Here is a 20,320-nt window from a genome sequence, read left to right as displayed (position 1 = left end):
TCATGTTGTAGGGTCTCGACAGACTTCAAACAGAAGATAAATCCACGCAGAGCTGCTGCAGGACAATAATTAGTGTGTGTGTGTGCGTGTGTGTGTGTGTGTGTGTGTGTGTGTGTGTGTGTGTGTGTGTGTGTGTGTGTGTGTGTGTGTGTGTGTGTGTGTGTGTGTGTGTGTGTGTGTGTGTGTGTGAGAATCAAAGCAGAACAGACACAGTAAATCAAATCTGGCTATATTAGTGATTGAAAATTTTCCATTAGGTTTTTTAAATTCTGCAGCTTCATAAAGAAAGAGAGAAACTACAAATATTTGTTTATTATTTCAAAAAGTGTTTTTTTTAACCCACTGAATTATCTCACTCACCCTAACGCATAATTACATGATAGAAAATCATCATGAAATAAAAATTCCCGATCATGATTTAGCATTAAATAATTAATGAGAATCAGTAAAGGATGATCAGCCTCCACACATTGGCAAATAATTAGTCATTTTTAATTATATTCCTGTAAAAAATACAATTATTATATATTATATTAAGATAATATTCTTATAATTTGGTGCATTTCATTTACTTATTTATTGGTAAGGAAAAAAATCATAATAATAATATTAATAATAATAATGGATGTAAGTTTTTGTTCAGAGTTATGAATATGTTTGTATTGACAAAACAAATCTTTAGTATTTTCTTGCTGTTATTTCACCTTGTGAATCATAGTTTTGAGACTGATCGGTTATTTAACTACAGTTTATACATTTAAATGTACACTTGACTAATTATATGAGCTTTGAAGTAGATAACGGCGGTGGGCTTGATGTTTTCAACAATCAGCTGATGTTTCTTTCTGTTGATGAATTGAACAGAACCTCTGATCAGGACTTCACTCCGCGCCAGATGAAGTGAAGATTAAACCATCAGAGTCTGAACAAACCCAGAGGAGCGTCTCTGAGGACTCGGACCGTCCTCAAAGTCCAAACTCTTTTTGTTCCCCTCGACTGGAGGTGGTCAATAGACTCCAGCCGATCACTGCTGCCGCTCGAAACACATCAGAGGAGGGAATTAGAGCGAAGGCAGAGAGGAAGAGGAGAGCGGCTGATTGGGAAACAGAAGGAACTATCATTTCCCCCGAGGTTTGACAAACGAGCGGGTGGAGGACGTCTGAGGGCTGAAAGCACCATCACAGCCACCGTCAGGCTCAATAAACAACCAAGACCCTCGTTTTGGTTTTTTGTCATCATAGAACCATCCTGGCTCGATGCTGTTTTTGAAAACCTGCAACTTGATTTGAGAGTCTCCTGGTTTGTTTCTGAACGTTTCTGTTTATCTCAGTCCTGAGCAGCGCTGACCTGTACGAAAGGTGCGATCGAATTAAAGTTTGATGGATCGAGCGGAGCTGCAGCCGCGCTGCGTAAACAGACTTCAGACGAGGAGCATTACTCTTTAAAACCTGCAGTCCTTGTGCTGATGATCCTCCAACCATGACTCAGCTCCATTTATCTCTGACAGCTCAGGGAGACTTTAAATCACTGCTGTCCTCCACTGTCACCTCCATCCCGTCATCCATCTCTTCACCAAAGATCCAACATCACAGTTCTGAGAGCCCGCCGACACTCTGGAGCGGATTCATGGTCAGCCAATGGCTCAATGAATGAATGAATGAATGAATGAATGAATGAATGAATGAATGAATGAATGAAAGAATCGTGCATCACGTCTTGACTGTATATGTGAATGTAGAAACAGTTCCTGATTTTCCCGAAACACCGGAACAGGTGTTGGTCTGAATCAGATTCCGTGACGCTGGTTCACCTTCTCTTTGGACTGACTGGACTTGGGCCCCGTTTCCATGACGACGCTCCAAGTGAAAACTTATCGTTGTTGGTGATTTTGTTTCAGAAAAGTTTCACATTTTTGAAGCAACCTTCTGAATAAGATGTTGGTTTCCACGACAACAGCATAAACACAGAAAATTATGCAGTTACCATTGCAGGACAAGAGTTACCTAACAAACTAAACTAACTAACTAACTATCCATCCATTTTCTTCCGCTTTTCCATTTCCGGGTTGCGGGGGTGACAGTCTGAGCACCGTCACCCAGATCACATCGCACCTGATTAAGAACCTTCCTGCAGGTGGTGAGCCCAGGGGAAGGTGGCGCCCGGCGTGGGGCACAAACCCACTATCCTGAGATTGTGAGTCTCATGCTCTACCAACTGAGCTCGCCAGGGATCTACTAACTAACTAACCATACTTTATTAATCCCTTTAGGGGAAATCCTTTTCCACATTGACCGTCATATTTCTCGGGTCGGGAGCTGAAGGAGGTCAAGCGTCTTGCTCAGGGACCAATGGTGATTTGTCCGCAGTGGGGATCGAACCTGCAAACTTCTGATCTCACCTAATTTCTTGTTCTGGATTGATTCAGACTCATAACAGATTTTTAGGCATTTTCTACATTGGGTTTGGAAGCTTTTGAACGTGCTGTCAGTAATTCTAGTCTGTGTTTGGATGGTTTTGGTCTCAGAATTGGTTTTAAATGAGTGTTTCTGGTCCTGGCCTAAGAGTATTTTGAACATAATATTTTTATTTAATGGTTTCTGTCATCGGTCCTGTAAGGCAAGTCGCGGGGCTGAGAGCTCGTCAATAACTGTAAAAGGACACCTGGCCTACATAATGCGATTCCTGTGCGAGGGCTTCCTCTGTCTACGCTCTACAGACTCCCTCTGCTTCTTCATCCCATTATGAGAAACAGGAGACCGAGGCCGAGCAGCACAAACAAAGCCTGAATGTCTAATGAAGCAGAGCTCACACCAGCAGCCCGGATTAATGAGACGCACTTTCCCAGCAAGGACAGCCTTCACAAGTCGACATTGGGAGGTCTGATAAGGCCCGGATTGGAGGCGGCAGTTAATTAACGAGCGTTTGAGAGGACTGTTTGTGCTGACTCAAGGGTGAGTTATCAGTTGCCCCGCTGCACGGGTCCCATGGCGATTGGGCACAAATTGAGAGAGCAGAGCAATTCCCCAGGAGTTCGGTTTAATTTCTTCTGCCGCAGAGATTCCAGTGAACCATGTTAACCCTCGCCACCGGCAGGAAATTAAGTTGCAAAAGCAGCTTAAGGCTTCTAAACAAGATGAAATGAAAGGCGGGCTGGAGTCTTCACTGAAATGTAAATGAGCTGCTTTGTGGACGGCGGCAGTGGAGATCTCGTAACAACACATCCTCCAACAGGAAGGCGAGTTTCACCAGAGCAGCAGCAGAAATCAGCCGAAGCCCGTCGACCTTCACCCAGATTCCTCCTGCTCCCCTGCAGGCCTTCACCTGCTCCCACACAACAAGGCCTCGTTTACGCCAGTGAAAACGCAGCGTCTTTGTTTTCTCATGCCAGAAAAGTTTCCCGTTGACACAGCAACGTTTTGAAAACGATGTGTGTTTCCACGGAAACCGGCAGAAACACTGAAAACACTGTAGTTAGCATGCCAGGCCACAAGTTGGTGCTGTAGATTGTTTTTATATTGGAACCACACACACGTGGTGCAGCTATCGCAGTGACTCTCACCTATAAAACTGACTAAACTCAAAGTCCCAGGAGAATATAAACTGGGAGTCATGACACTCTAAAGGAGTGAGGTTAAGCTGAGAGACGTTAAATCTACGTTCAGCTCGTCCCTCTCTGGTTTCCTGCCCTTGGTCTCGAGTCTGAGGGGTCAGACTCCCAACGTGGCCCCCCAGGGTCTTGAGCTGGCCCCGCTCTGCTGACTTGCCGTGTCCCAGCATGCTCTGAGGTTTGCCTTCCCTCCCGCCTCCCTCCTGCTGCTGGATTATCGCGTAATCCCTGATATTCATCATCCCAGAGGTCAGAGGTCATCTCATCCTGTGGGATTGTTCATCTGCGATGGGTTAACAAGGAGAGGATCAACACAATGAGGGGGTGAAGGGTTTGCTAAGAGCTCTGTGAGGGGGGGGGGGGGGTCCAGGTCATGGGGTGGGGCTGAGATGATGGAGGGGTCATAGATGATGGGGGGGTGTGGGGGTCTGGGGGGTGACAGAAGGCCTCCATGAGGTGGGAGGAAGCACGCCGGTGAGAAGGTCTGAGTTCTCTGGAGGACCGAGGAGGAAATAATCCCACTGTGAGTTCTCGGTGTGTGAATACAGAAAGCAAACCGTCTCTTAATCCAGATGTGTCGCTCAGGTCAGAGCCTTGAGGAAATAACATGAAGTTACATAAGACTTGACTCAAGGCAGCGCGGAAAAGGACATATAACATCAAGTTCAAACAGGTGGATGAAGATGTAAGATGGAGAAGAAAAACGGCACAAAGAAAGATTAGTTTGGATTAATTGCATAACATCACAGACGCTGACTTCGACTAAAAACCTGGGATCAAACAACACGAACAAGAACAAGAATACCTCTCCCTTCACATTATAATATCTATTTTAAGCTTTGTTCTCCATTTTTTATGTCACTTTTTAGGTGTCTTTTCTAATGTTTTCTTTTTTCCTTTTTCTGACAAAACGAAATTGATGGCAGAATTTATGTTTATGTTCGTGTTTGTGTCAGAATGTTAATAAAAACTAACTTGGAAACAAACAAGAAGAAAGAAGACCCATTCAAACAATTTAAACAAATTAGTCAACAAAACAAAATTGAGGATAAAAACAATTCTGAAATATTTATTTATTTATTTATTTATTTATTTATTTATTTATTTATTTATTTATTATTCATTCATTTATTTATTTATTTATTTATTTATTTATTTATTTAATTTATTTATTTTCTCATTAATTTATGTAGTTTTAGTAATAAACCTTATAATTAATATTTTATTAATAAAATCTATCCAGAATTTTAATAATTTAACAGCTTTAATAATTTCCTGTAATTTTAGTAATTTCCGATTCATAAAGAATCTTACTGGTATTTATTCAATCTATTTATTCATTGCTATAAAACATAATTCAAAATAATTCAGAAATCAAATAAACCATCATAAACGACATTACACAACTGATAACTTACAAACATTGCATTGCGCAAAAAAAGGATACTATATATACTATACAGTATATTGTATATAAAAGTCAAATTTTCAAAATAATTTTTTTGAGGTGTTTGCATGATTTATTTTGAACCAGAACTTTCTTTTAATGCATTTCTTTAATAAAACGTGGTTAATTTATTGGATTAACTATTCAGTGGACTGAATTCTGTGTCTGATATCAATATGAAGTATAACTAAATTTGTGAGGTCATGACGGAGGAATTTGAGCCTGTGTGGCTTCGCTCAGCTTCATGTGAGCAGTGGAGTTTGTGCAGTTTGATTCAGAGACCTCGCAGGTTAAATATTCCACAGTAAGAAGAGAAAATAGAGACTTTAATCCTTCTGCCATCAAATAACAAGACAGCGTAGAGTCAAGTTCAGACCCCCGACCTCAGAGTGCCACCTGTTTCACTGTGTGTGTGTGTGTGTGTGTGTGTGTGTGTGTGTGTGTGTGTGTGTGTGTGTGTGTGTGTGTGTGTGTGTGTGTGTGTGTGTGTTAATCCTCTCTGCGATTGGACGTCAGCCTGTTCAAACTTTGTCAATCAGGCTTCGCTGCGTCCAAACAAAAGGTTTTTTTCTCGCAGATCAGGTTTACGGTCCGGATCAGCGATACACTGCAAAACTACATCAGCTCTGTTTCTCTGTGGATTAAAGGTTTGAAACATTTTAACATGACCTAATCCAGGGTTTCTTTATTTACATTTTTTTTTGTTGCTGTTGATAAATTTGTTTCTAAGATCCGATTTCACCACTTCTTTCTTCTGATCATTAAAATTTGTTTACTTTAATGTCATAAATTGAATTTGATTTATTTGTCTTATATAGATGCTTTTGTTTTGGACAAGTCAGGTTTTGTCTTATTCTTAACACAAAAACTAAAGTTTACTTTTTGTTTTTGCCCTTTCAGAGCTCCTGCATTGCCACAGTCATGGCCAAAACGACCACTAGAGGGAGACAAAGATGTGACATTCAGATTTCTGTGGTGTCATGTTGAGGGTGACTTATACATTTGCTGCCTATATCAGATTTGTTTGTTTTTTACTGTGTGATTACATGTAATTTATCAAGTGACCCTTATCTGACTCTGGTGATTACACTTGTGAAGAACTTTAGAAACATCACTCATGTGTACTTGTGTTTAAAAGGCTTCTCCTGAACTGAGTGCAAACTGTGAAGCCATAGATGATGATATATGTTTGATGCTAAGTTGCGGCGCCTGAAGTGCTCAATAAGTCAAACTGATTTACTGTACGTTTGTGTGTCAAGTTTATTATTTTCTAAAACTTCATAAAAATCAACATTTTCAAACAGAATACTCTTTAAAGTAAATGTGATTGTGTTTGAACTGAGATGGTTTCCAGAGTTAGACAGGAGAGATGGAGATAGGAAGGAGATAACGTGAGGAAGAGGAGGAGGAGGGGGGAGAGGAGGAGTGAAGAAGAGGTGGAAGAAGAGTGATGATGGGGACGAGGAAAAGGAAGAAGAGTGAAGAGGAGAAAGAGGAGGAGGAATGAGGAAGAGGAGGAGGGCGAGGAGGAAGAGTGAGGAGGAGGATGAAGAGGAGGGTGGGGGTGGGATGAAGAGGGGGAAGGATATGAAGAGGAGGAGTGGGAGGAGGAGGAGGAAGAGGATGATCCTGCTGTCAGACACAGATGAACACACTGTGCAGCAGGTTGGTTGGAGTTGGACTCCGCCGTCAGATCGTCGGTAGAAGCCGCGGAGCGTCGCCGGAGCGGCTCCCGGTGACGGTGCACCGATCCCCGCAAACTTCACAGCGGATCCTGCGTGCGGCTCCCCGCACACTGAAAGCATGCGGTTTAATTAGACACCATGCGCTTTAATTAAGGGGAGCAGCTCGGCGGGAGCGGCGGAGATGAGCGGGACTGTTTAACGAGCTGAGGCTGAGAGGTGAGTCCACATCCTCCCCGGGACGCTCGTGCAACTTTATTCACCTCCTGGGTCCAGATCCGCTTCAAGGCTTTAACGCCCGGGTTCCAGATCCGCTTCAAGGCTTTAACGCCCGGGTTCTAGATCCGCTTTAACTCATCACCTGGTTCCAGGTGGGACAGGTGCACGGTCTGGGCGCGCGTTATTTGTTGCAAAATATATGTTAAACAACACACATAACGAACGAATTTCACTCGGAATCAGGCTGGATTCAGCCCCCCGGTGCAGTAACGACACCCCCCCCCAGGTTCTGTAACGAGCAGCTTAATTGGCTGTTTGACGCCCAGATGTGCGTCATGTTGGATGAGCTGCAGCTGAAGAGGAATGAAAACAGATAAAAACGGATGAACCAGGTCACCTGTGACAGAGTCACCTGCACAGAGCAGCTCAGGTGCAGAGAGAACTCACTGGGACCCCCAAACTGCGCCACCTTCTGGAAGAAACGTGCAACAACAGGAGTAATGGTGTAATTTGTGAAAGGGCATGTAATTATGGGTGTGTGTCACTGTAGGTATTGCTCGCGCTCAGTTTGGACCCTCGGGCTCTAACCTTCGCAGTCGATCAAAAGAAATCCGAGCTCTGGATTGTTTTCAGATTTTAGAGCTTTCTGATCAGACATGTGACAAATATACCACCATTTCTTTCTTTTTTTTTAATGGCTAAAACTTCAAAACCATCAATTCAAATAAATAAATCGGTTCACCATGAAAATATGATACATAATAAGTCACATGATTACTCAAAGTGGCCCTCTAGTGGTGACAGTAATTATGACAGCAACAAGAGAGCTTTAGAATGGTGCTATTGAATTGAAGTCAGTGATTAAAAACAAAAGAGGTTCATTGTTAAAGTGCACAATTTCAGAACATTTTTGTTTTTGTCAGAAACAACAACAAAAACAACGATGTGACCGAAGTAAATCTATATCGTGTACAAGTAATAGATGGTTTGAATATTGTAGTCAGACTGTTGATGTCGCCCTCTCCTGGTCATACTAATTATGATGGCAGCAATAAATGAATAGAAGAGACAATGTATGAAGAGGGACAAAAGATTAGGGTAATAAATAGTTGTTTTGCACATGCTCACTAGATGGACAATAACAACAACGTTTTCCTCCAGAGTGTCATGACGCCCAGTTCATATTCCCCTGGGACTTCTTGGTTTTATAGTTGACAGTCACTGTAATAACAATTTAACTTGACCGTCTGTCCACTAGAATGTCGCTGTACTGCCATTGTTAATATTTATAGCATATTGTTCTCTGCAGCAGCGTCAACTCGTGGCCTGGCATGTTAACTACGTCGTTTTCAGCTTTTCTGTATAAACAAACATCATTTTCACAACGTTGCAATTCAAACTTTTCTGAAACAAACAGGCAAAAATTATGCATTTTCATTTGAAACGTTGTGTAAACGGGACCTGAGATCGACTGACAACACCCCTTCCTCCATCTTCTTTACTTTACTTTAAAATAACCCTCATGTTTCCTGTATTTAGCGCATTTTTTTTAATCATTTTTTTCAAAGCCGACCATCTTTCTGTTTTCCTGAGAGCGACTTGAAGTTTGATTTGTTCCGATCTGAAGCGAGCCGTCTGTCGCTCACACTTCTCTGAAGGCCAGGACTGACGTGAGAGATACCGACTGCAAAAGTGGGCAAAGACGGGGCTTCGTTTCTGTGACCAGCCGAGGTATTTCTGTGAAAATACGTGTGAAAACATTAACTCCTTCAGCTCTGAGATGTCTTATGAAATATGGTTGAAAAAAACCTCATCAGCTGTTTGGGAATCAGACAGTTTGATGTCTCTTCATCTATCATGAAGAAACAATGCTGCGTCCCCCAATGTCTTGTCTCCGTTTGATATCCTGGGAAAAAAAAAAATCCCAAGTACTACTGAGTTTGAATGTACCAGTCATTTTCAATTACAGAAATTTATTATCTGTTTATCTCAGAATTAGAAAAAAACCAACAACATGTAATGCATCAACGGAGTCCCTAAACTTGAATTTAACAAATTAAAGTCACTTAGCACCTGAATGATAATATAATATGAACGTGAGAAAGAAACTCTAATGCTAATGTTTCCGAATGAGTTAGGAGCTCAGTTAAAATATGTTAAAGCGAGATAGCAACATGAGTTAGCAACTTGTACAAGTATCAAAGTTAGCTCTTAAATGCTAATATATCAAAATGCAATATTAGTTGTATTGCCAATGTATCACAATGAGCCAGCTACTAAATTATAACAGATTAACGTGTCAATATAAACAAATCAAAGTAGATTGGTAGCTCAATGCTAACATGTGAGGGAGGAAGCAGCTTTAACGCTAACATAGCAACGTTTTCAAGTGAAATCAGAAAACTTTCGGAGGATTATGGGATCGGTTTACAATGATGCTCGGAGCCACAGGAAACAGAACTTTTTAAAAACGGTTCCCAAGGAGGAACTTTCCTGCCGTTTCTGTGTAAATGAACATCGCCTTGAACACAAAAACACGTTTTCACGTGAAATGTCATGCAAACGGAACCCGAGTCAGCAGCTGCAGTGTTAACCTATCACGTTAGGTTAGCAGGTAAATGGAAATATAGACGCGTAAGTTAGCAGCTATCACGCTAACACGAGATGAAGGTAATGGCAGGGAGTTAGCTGTAATGCTAACATGTGCACTGATTTGTGAAGAGTTGCCAGAGTTGAAGTTGCCTTCGCAGTAACAGCAGATAATGTCTCTCATAAAAGTTACACTACTTTCTGTAATGTCGTCCCTGCCAATGCTAATGCTAACAGCTCTTCATGAAAGTTGCTCAGAACCAACTGAGTCCACTTCTTCACCTCGTCATTTGAAGGACATTTGAAGGTGGTGCCTCAGATCTGACTGTTCTGATGTCGAATTGTTGCGTTAAACTCTCAACGTATGTTTTCACACATTAGTGGGTTCCATTCAAAGTTCATTGAGGTTGAGTGGAAATATCTTTCACAGTTTGAGAAGGTTTTTTTTTTTCTTTTTTCTTTCCTGGCTTGTCACCTTGGCAGTTCTCAGGTTTTCAGCCACTCTGGGCTCAGCAGGGTCAGCCGAGATTCACACGAGTCGAGGCGAGAAGTGGCTGAGCGAAGTGTTGAAGCTAAAAAAAGGAGCATCTTTTTTTTTTTTGTCTTTCACTGAGTATTTCTGCTTTGCTCAACCACAGCAGACACGCGGGATTTACTGTGGTTACAATGTTCACATGGTCCCCTACCCGGGGGGTCCTGGACCCTCTTTGGAGGGGGTGTTAGAGGTCCCAGGGGCCATGTTCAGAAGCTTGGCGTGACTAGAGGTTGCTAAAATTAGGCCCTATTTACATTTTACACAAGAACGATTTCAAGCGAAAATACAACACTGTCCTAGCATTTTGGATGTCTGTTTACACGACAACGGCGCTGGGAGCGAATTATGACAGTAGCAGTAAAAGAAGATGGGAGATAACGTACGAAGAGAAGCAAAGGGTAAGGTTTGTAAATGGTTCTTCTGCACATGCTCAGTAGATGGACAATAACAACGTTTTCTTTGGTAGTTTTATTTTGACAGTCACCGTAATAACAATCCAACTTGGTCGTCTGTCCACTAGAATGCCCTGGTATTCCCATTGTTAGTGTTTATTGCGCATTGTTTTCTGAATGTGTGTGTGGTTTCATTAAAATAAACAAAAAAACTAGCAACAGCACTATCTTGTGGCCAAACATGGTAACTACATCATTTTCAGTGTTTCTGCTGCTTCCCTGTGAACGGACATCAGCTTCACGTTGCTGTGTAAACGCGAAACTTTTCTGAAATGAAAACACAATAACGATGTGTTTTCACTTAAAATGTTGTGTCAAGAAGGGCTAATAAAATGTTGGATTGACCAGAACATCCCAGTGAAGACAAACACTGGTGGACACGCCCAGTTCCCACCAACATACAGAAGCAGGAGCCTCAGTGAGGAGACCAACTCGCTGCAGATGGATAATCATTAGAAATCTTCCCGGTTCAGAAATCGCAGCCATCAGACTCGATGATGAAAAGTTGTGGTGTCAGTTTTCACGACTTATTTCTTTTTTTGGGTTGTTGCAGCTCCAAACCTTCATCCTCATAACGAGGAGCCAGCTGGACGCCCAGAGACCTCCATCCTGCTGCCAGCATGCCCATCATCAGCAATGCCAACCACGACTTCAGCACCTACTCCATCAGCAGCGACGACAGCAGCCTCGACCGCTTCTTCACCGAGATCCCCGAGACCGAGACCCTCAAGGGCGTCTACTTCCAGCGCGCCCAGCTGCTCCGAGACCCCAAGGCCTCGTACGTGGTGGACCACACCCTGCAGGTCCTCATCAACGTCGGGGGAAACCGCTACACCTTCCCGTGGAGCACGCTGGAGCAGTTCCCCCAGAGCCGGTTGGGCCGCCTGCGCTCCTGCACCACGCCCGAGGAGATCGCCCGGCTCTGCGATGACTACGACGAGACGCGGCGGGAGTACTTCTTCGACCGGAACCCCACTGCGTTCAGGGTCATCCTCAACTTCCTGGCGGCGGGGAAGCTGCGGCTGCTCCGGGAGCTCTGTGCCGTGTCGCTGCACGACGAGCTGGACTACTGGGGCGTGGACCCGGGACACATGGAGCGATGCTGCCGCCGCCGCATGGTCACCCGCGTGGAGGAGGTGGCGGAGCGGGAGCGTAAGGAGGAGGAGTGGCGGCAGAAGAGGATGACGGTGAAGAAGAGCAGCGCGCAGGTGGACGGAGGTTACCGCAGACTCATCTGGAAGCTACGGGAGGTGATGGAGAACCCACACTCGGGGCTGGCCGGGAAGATATTCGCCTGCCTCTCCATCATCATGGTGCTGGTCACCGTCATCAGCCTGTGCATCAGCACCATGCCGGATCTGCGCGACGAGGAGAAGAGGGTGCGTATGACATCACTTCCTGTTTTCTTTTTGCACTTCAGCAAAGTGAAGATGTGGCTGACTTTGTTCCTTCAAACTGATGTTTCATGAAAAGCAAGATTCAGTCTGAGTTTATAGTAAAAATCCGTCAAAACTGGTAGAGTGGGTCGTCTGTCACTCGCCAGGTTGCATGTTCGATTCCCCGTCTACCCCTGTGTGAAAGTGTCCTTGAGCAAAAGATTGGAACTTGCAAAAGCCAAAATCAGCTCAGCGGAACATTGTAGCTTCCTGATATTAACCAGGAAGTGAGGCAAACTTTTCTTATTGTCGTCAATGTGTTTCAGAGTTTTAAAATAGCATTAATGACACCTTGTGTCCACTCAGAGGGAGCAGACCTGTGTGCTGTGAAATGTTATTGCTGAAATGACTTCACTGCTGAGTGTTTGGTTTGAGTGGAGCTGATGAGTTTTTGCACAGTTTCTCAGCCTACACAGAGCGTCCTTCAGCTGTGCTCACATTTCCATCCTCGCCCTGCTGTTTCAGAGAGCCGGGCAGGTATCTCACTCTCAGCTTATCTGGGAATTTGACCAGAAAAAGGAAAACAAAAAAAAACACACACAGCCCGTAAGAACATTGTAATATATAAAGATCAAACCTCTATAAGGTCTTGGAGACGGCGACACTTCAACATCATGTATGATAAAAGAAGATGAAAAATGATCATAAACATCTTCCTCCCACCAATTGATAAAACTTCATCTACCACCCAGAATATAGAGCATATCCCTCCCACTGACCTCCAGATTATAGAACATCGTCCTCCATCAACATCCAGATTATAGAGCATCTTCCTCCACCAACATTCAGATTATAGAGCAACTTCCTTCTCTAACATCCAGATTATAGAGCATATCCCTCCCACTGGCCTCCAGATTATAGAGCATCGCCCTCCACCAACATCCAGATTACAGAGCATCTTCCCCACCAACATTCAGATTATAGAGCAACTTCCCTCTCTAACATCCAGATTATAGAGCATCTCCCTCCACCAACATCCGGATTACAGAGCATCTTCTTCCTCTAACATCTAGATTATAGAGCAGATTCCTTCACTAATATCCAGATGACCGAGCATCTTCTTCCTCTAACATCTAGATTATAGAGCAGCTTCATTCACTAACATCCAGATTACAGAGCATCTTCTTCCTCTAACATCCAGATTATAGGGTATCTTCCTCCCACTCACTGATGTAACTTCAGATTAATTTAATGACTGATTTACAGAGTGCTGACAGACCAGCTAAGGCTCATGCTACAATAATACTTCTATCGAACCATTATTAATACGGGAACTTTACTAAGTATCTGGTAGTTTTTTAATGGTTTGAATAGATTATTTCCTCATGTTATAGTTTGTATTTTTAATTCACCATGTGTCTCAGCACTTTCATTCTCCGGCCACTAGAGGTCAGCATTATTCTCAGATCATAATTCACACTAATGTAAAGTATTTCAAAGTTTATTTTTGTTCAACATGCAGTTCAGAACAATTGACTGGAACAGCCAAGAATCTGAATTGAAATGATTAAATGTGGATGTCTGACAGGCTGATAAGAAGCCTCTCTGCTGGACTCTGAAGTCTGCTGATGTGATTACCTTCACACACATCGATTCCGCTCCAATGTCGATGTTGGCGGTCAATCAACTCACCAAGGAAATAAAAGCCTGAAATGATTCAGAGGTTCTAAAGGCAAATCAGAGCCAGACGAAGACAATCAGTGCTCAGTCTGAACGAGAAGATGAAGACGGGTGCTGTGACGGACCAAAACAGGAGATTAAAGCTCCAGTGGAGCAGGTGATTGGTCACGTTGCCTGGGAAGAAAGAACAGTATTGTATTGCTCTGTGTACTGTACTGTGTATTGAATACACAGTAAACATTAACAATGGAAGTACACATTGTTGAGGTTGTTATTGTCCATCTACTGAGCATGTGCAGAAGGACTGTTTAATACGAGCGCGGTGAGCAAGACCATTAGCAGTGTTTCAGAAAAGTTGTGTTTTCCCCCCATTTCCATGGGGATGGAGTCTGAGCATTTTCAAAAAGTTGCGTTTTCAGTGGCTTCGAGCTCCGGTGTTGTATAAACAGACGCCCAAAACACAACTAAAAAAACTGAAAAAGCAAGAAGTATGTGTCTAATAAGAAAACTCTCACTTGCAGTGTTTTGAGATTTGGATTATTTCCATCTTTATAATAAATTTTTTGACAGGTGCAAGTTATCGTCCAAAAATGTATTTAAATTAAAGTGAAGCAAGGTAAATTAAAATAATTAGGCCAGACACTTACTTTAACTGGAGAGTGAGTGTGACGCCATCAAATAGTTTTCCTTCATCTGTAGGCAGCCGTTTTCTTTCTTTCTTTTTTGAGCAGTGGGAATAGTATAGACTTGCGAGAAACAGCAGAGGGCGGGAGAGCAACTTCACCGATGTCAACTGCCTTTAAACCGAAATGAAGAACAAGGGAAACAATCATCAGGGACGAAAAAGCTCCTGATGTGTGTGTGAGAGAGAGAGAGAGAGAGAGAGAGAGAGAGAGAGAGAGAGAGAGAGAGAGAGAGAGAGAGAGAGAGAGAGAGAGGGGTAAACAGTCATCAGGGACGACGAGAGCGGTGGGAAACCTGCTGGTAGATAGAACCAGCAGATGGTGGTAATGCAATTTTATGAATGTAAACTGTCGTTAAACCCAGAAGAAGAAGAAGAAGAAGAAGAATTTAGTTTCACTCAGATTTAAAGCTGTCAGTGTAATATGACCCACAGCTGATTTCTTTCTTTGTGGCCTAGCAAAGTGGAATCACAAGAATCAGATATGGGTTGATAAAATAAATGTAACGACACGGTAACAACAAATCAGGTTTTGTCAGCCAACCCGATCAGAGCATCCATACCTGCAGTAACTGCGTCTTATTGACTTATTACAGGATCAGGCTGATCGCAGCTCTGGGCCTCTTCAGGTTCTGGTTTCAGCTTCTCTTCTTGATCATAACCTTTCAGAACCCACCGATTCAGAATCGAGTGATGTTTGAAGTTGTAATTTGGTTGCTCTGATTACCCAGCATGCAGCTCTCCACCCAACGTATTGATCCTGATGAAAACTGCCTCAGTAAAGACTCCTTCTGTACAGTCAGAGAGGACCGGCGGTTATTAGGTGGTTATTTCAGTTTCCCCTCATTAGAAACTGCTTCTCTTCACTCGGCTGTCAAAACCATGCTGGAATGGAAAAATAGATTTTTTTTTTTCTTTTTCCCTCCTTCCCTTTAATGAGACTTCACATTACAGCAGATTCAGTTTTTTTTTAAACTTCCATCTCCTCGGGAATCGATTGAAACGCTCAGCGCCGTTTACTGTGTTTTTCAGCTGTTTTTCCCTGAGCGAACACAGAACAAAACGTTCCGACCGACAGATGAATTCCAGATGAATCAGCAGCATGAGGACGAACAGGAGGGTTCGACTTCATGTTCTCTGTGTGGGAGAAGCTTCGTCTCCACGGATCACAGCCAATCTGATCGGTTCTGAAAAACCAGCCCGGTAAAGCAGCCTCCAGAAAAGCTTCTAGAAAAGCTGGGGCAGCAGCAGCAGCAGCAGCGTCTTCACCACTGTGCACATGCTGCCACAGCTCCTCCTTCCACTCCCCACAAGTGCTCACAGACAATGGTTTATAGTAGTGCTCACAACAAAGGGTTTGGAAATGCTAGTTGGTGATGGTGGTCAGAAGTGTTCTCAGACAATGGTTTTCACTGGTTTATAGATCTTAGCCTCAAGATTGTTCACTGACAATGTTTTTTTAAGTGTTCACAGGCAATGGTTTTCAGAAGTGTTCAGAGGCAATGGTCTTCAAAGAGATTCTCAGACAATGGTTTTCACTAGTGTTCGTCAATCTCAGATTTCGAAGTGTCCATAGATGATGGTTTCACTAGTTCACATAGTCTTTGGATTCAGAAGTGTTCATAGACGGTGGTTCTTTAAAAATGTTCAGAGACAATGGTCGTTGTCTGGATTTCTCAGACATTTGTTTTCTCGTATTGGTAGACAGTGTTCATAGACAATGATTTGAAAAGTGTTCACAGATTAGATTTTTCAGGAATGTTCACAGACAATGGTTAAAAAAAACTAAGTACTTATATATGCTTTTCAAAGGCTTTACTGGACAATGACTTTCCAGAGGGTTTACAGGTGAACAGTTTTAACATTTTCCACAAGCAATGGTTTCCAGTAACCATTTGGTTTTGCAAAGTGTCACTGACAATGGTTTTTGGAATGGTTCACAGCTGACAGTGTTAAGAAGTGTGAACAGTCAATGGTTTTCAAAAGTTTCCCCCGAGTCCATACAGTGGTTTCCACTGTCTGTTTGAGTACAATGCTTTATTTGTCATCATATAATAAGAGGCAGTGCTTTTGGCGTTCAGCCTATAGATGTTTCTTTGGGACCTCTGAATGTTTGAGTCGGATTATTTACAATCTATGGTAAAATCAGCAGGTTATTTCGTTGCCGTTGGGAAACATTCTTGTTGAGCTTTTCACTGAGCAACGTTTCCTCGACTTTCTTCAAAAAGACTCTTTGTACTGCTGTTTTTAAACCATCTGACTGAACTGTTGACCTTTGACCTCATTAGTGGTCACACAATGAATCTGCTGTTTTATTGAAATCACACAACCTCGGCAGCCTTTCGCTGGTTTTTCAAACGGGTTAATACAGAACCAGCCAGTCCATTAGTCAATAAAGACAAATGATAACCGTGGCGTGGCCTCCAAAGGGGGGGCCACAGAATTGGGAGGAAAAATTCACCTTCAATATAATTACAGTATATTGAAAATAGTTATTATTACTATTAACTCTTAAAATGGAAAAGCTCACATTGAAATTAAAGACAATGGTAAGAACAATGCAGTTTGATTGTTTATGTGAGCGTGTGTAAAGGCCAGTTGGGGGGTTCTGGAATTGTATCTGATTACGGTTGTTGTGTTTTGCTGAAGTTACTTGCAGGCTAAACGGTGTATTTGTCACTGGTTTTCTGTAAAACTTGCTGTTGTATTTCCTGCCTGTGCCTGTAGGGGGAGTGTTCTCAGAAGTGTCACAGCATGTTCGTGGTGGAGTCCATCTGCGTCGCCTGGTTCACCTTCGAGTTCATGCTGCGCTTCATCAACGCTCAGAGCAAGCTCGCCTTCGCACGCGGCCCGCTCAACATCATCGACGCCATCGCCATCCTGCCGTACTACGTGTCCCTGGTGGTGGATGTCCGAGACGAGTCGGACGAGGACGTCATCGTGGGCGCTGGTCGAGGCTACCTGGACAAACTGAGCCTGATCCTACGGCTGCTGCGGGCGCTGCGGATCCTGTACGTGATGCGGCTGGCCCGCCACTCGCTGGGCCTGCAGACGCTCGGGCTCACAATGCAGCGCAGCATGCGGGAGTTCGGCCTCCTGCTGCTGTTCGTCTGTGTCGCCGTCACCCTCTTCTCGCCGTTGGTCCACCTGGCTGAGAGCGAGCTGGCACCGTTCGCCGCCACGCACCCACACCACAGCTTCAGCAGCATCCCGGCCTCCTACTGGTGGGCCATCATCTCCATGACGACGGTGGGGTACGGCGACATGGTGCCGCGCAGCATCCCCGGGCAGATTGTGGCGCTGACCAGCATCCTGAGCGGCATCCTCATCATGGCGTTCCCCGCCACCTCCATCTTCCACACCTTCTCGCGCTCGTACCAGGAGCTGAAGCAGGAGTACCAGCGGCTGTGGAAGGAGGAGGAGGGCGAAGAGGACGAGCAGGAGGAGAAACCTCAAAAGATGGCGTACACGTTCACGAGCCGAGGAGATCAGGACGGGCTGAGTCGCGCTCGCCGATCCTCGCTGCCGGCGACGGCGTTCTGACGGAGGAGACGTGCAGGACGTTTCACTGGTGACACTTTGGATCCGGCGTTAGCATGCGTTTCTGGCGAGCCCTAAAGACGTGTGTGAACAGTCACCAAACCGCTTCCTGAGGTCGTCGGGGTCGTAGGAAAATACCTCTTTCGTATTCGTCATCAGTGCGTGCCGTGTTTTTGTTGTAGAGAATGTCTGAGTTATACATATATATCGTCTTTAAAGCTTTTTAAAGAAGCACGAAGAGAACGTGGACGTCCGTGCCTGGAGGTCTGCAGAGACACGGTGCCTTATAGCGGCCAGGACAGAAGACACCGTCCGACGCCAGCTGGATGATTCACATCGCAACCATTTAGTGAAAAGTGACGTCAAGGTTGTAACACAATCTGATCTCAAGTGGTTACACCGAAACACACGGTACGGACAAGCGTAAACAGTCTGTGTCACCCGGAGCGCAAGCTAACGCCAGGTCTGAACGTGCCCTTTAACACACTCCGTACTGTAAACTAGAGTCCGCAGCACTGTTACATGGTGGACACTGTTAGCACACCTTAGCTTCGTCTCGATTTCAGAACTCGCCAGTAAATCTGCTTCTTATCAGGTTATATTCAGCTTTACCTATTAACCCTTTACTGAACTCACCTTTAAGCTCTCCTCATGTTTTGTGTACAAGAATATAAACTATCGTCTCGACTGTTGTGCACATTTTACCGTTTTCCAAAGAGAATAAAGCTGAAGAGGCCAGCAGGGGGCGCTGTGTCCGTCTGCTTTGCTTATCACACACCAAACATGAATCTGATTATTTCATGATGATTTTTGTCCACAAAAGTTGCTTTTTATAATCCAGTAGGTTAAAACTGTATTTTTCAGTGTGCCTGTCTCTTTAAGAGGCGAGGCACAAAGATTAGTATCCCAGACACCCGTTTAGTTTTACTCTTCCTCATCTTTTTCTTTCACAAAAAGCACATCAAAACACGAGGAAAATTCAGATTATAGTGTGCGAATGACTTTTGTTACTAACTGGGCAAACTGTTTCTGCAAAATCACAAAAACCTGTGAAAGCTTGACCAATCAATGTCGGTGGGATTTTGGTGAAAAACACAAAATGGAGGAAGTACTATTCAGCAGTGAGGGGCAGGCATCTGAAATTTCTCATTTTTAATACCGTCTCACTGTTTAAAAATCACCAATTTATTGTCCACAAACAGATTTTTTTCCCAACAATATTACATTTTAGGCCCTCATGCCACTTACATTGTTCTGTCACTGAAAAACTGGAGGCACCACAGTTCGAGGATCTGCACGGGAGGAAAGCCATTTAACCGCCTCCTTCACGTCCTTCTGTCTCTTGTCATCTTTTGTCTCCTCTTGTTCATTAAACCTCTCGTCTGCATCCTGGGGTTTATTGCCACCGGAAAGTTTGTGTTTGCTGTTGGTTTGTTGACAGGATTATGAGACAAACAACACAAAAGTCAGGGTTGTTTGAAGTTACGAGTATTTTTGCTTCAGACAATGTCAGCATTTATCTATATCTGGGTCATGGTCCTGGTCCTGGTCCTTGAGGACCACCATCCTGGGTGAACTTCTTTTTCACAGTCTTATTTATTAATTTTTTTTAATTATTCATTCATGTCAGGCATGTGACATTTAATACATTTTGTGCAATCACATACATATCCAATATTCCTACACACACACACATCCAAAAATATATACACCATGTGATGTAAATAAATAAATAATATCTTCTGAAAATAGTGATACAAAAAAAATATATAATCTTTTTAATTAGACCCACACACACACACACACACACACACACACACACACACACACACACACACAACCCGCATAAACTTGTGTTAATCAGTGACATAAACGTCAGCAGTTTCCGTTCAGGCTGAAACCAGAGAACACTTGTTTATATTTAGACCTGTCAGTTTATTAGTTGTTTGTGTTTGTGGGCCGACACACACTATGAGTTGTTCCAAAAGAAGAAAAAAAAAGCCTTCCTCACTTCTAGAGTTTGTTTTGGTGAAGTTTTATTTCAGCTTTATTTTGAGTAAAAAATGTCAACAGGTTATATGAAGTGTAGGTGTGTGTGTGTGTGTGTGTGTGTGTGTGTGTGTGTGTGTGTGTGTGTGTGTGTGTGTGTGTGTGTGTGTGTGTGTGCAAGAGAGAGCGAGAATTAAGAGAAGTAATCAAAATGAACAATCACATAGTTTATTACCAAAGAAAATTAATTCATATATTTTATAATGAGTCCTCTATTTAAAAACGAAATATTTTTTCAAAAGACCAACTCCTGTGTAGTTTTTCTGTACGACGACCTCCAGTTTTGTTCTTCACTAGATTTCAAAGACTAAGTTTGGGTTTGACAAACAAAAACATAACTTCTCACTCGTTTCTTTGTTTTATTACGTTTATTCTGATCAGGCAGGTTGTTGTTTCTCGTCATGAGATGAACAGTCATAAGGCACAAAATCATTGTTAACAGTGTGTTTTACACTGGATCAC

The 20,320-nt window shown here is 43.3% G+C and overlaps 1 protein-coding gene across 1 annotated transcript; it reads left to right on the top strand.

Annotated features, from left to right (window-relative positions):
- The first annotated feature begins 6,691 nt into the window (after positions 1 to 6,691).
- LOC308106786 (voltage-gated potassium channel regulatory subunit KCNG4-like) lies at positions 6,692 to 19,217 on the top strand. Its single transcript, XM_080458738.1, has 3 exons — positions 6,692 to 6,955; positions 11,085 to 11,910; positions 16,997 to 19,217. The coding sequence occupies exons 2-3, from the start codon at positions 11,152 to 11,154 to the stop codon at positions 17,810 to 17,812; spliced, it is 1,575 nt and encodes a 524-aa protein (XP_080314864.1). The 5' UTR covers positions 6,692 to 6,955; positions 11,085 to 11,151; the 3' UTR covers positions 17,813 to 19,217.
- Positions 19,218 to 20,320: the final 1,103 nt, after the last annotated feature.

The sequence above is a fragment of the Lipophrys pholis genome (genome assembly GCF_963383615.2).
Source record: "Lipophrys pholis genome assembly, chromosome: 2".
NCBI classification, from domain to species: Eukaryota; Metazoa; Chordata; class Actinopteri; order Blenniiformes; family Blenniidae; genus Lipophrys; species Lipophrys pholis.
This window is presented reverse-complemented; position numbering and strand designations above follow the sequence as displayed.

Bases quoted from the DNA above. Each gene is read 5' to 3' on its own strand.
- LOC308106786 (XM_080458738.1), top strand. From the start codon at position 11,152: ATGCCCATCATCAGCAATGCCAACCACGACTTCAGCACCTACTCCATC. The intron at 11,911-16,996 runs GTGCGTATGACA...CTGTGCCTGTAG, and splicing joins TGCGCGACGAGGAGAAGAGG to GGGGAGTGTTCTCAGAAGTG.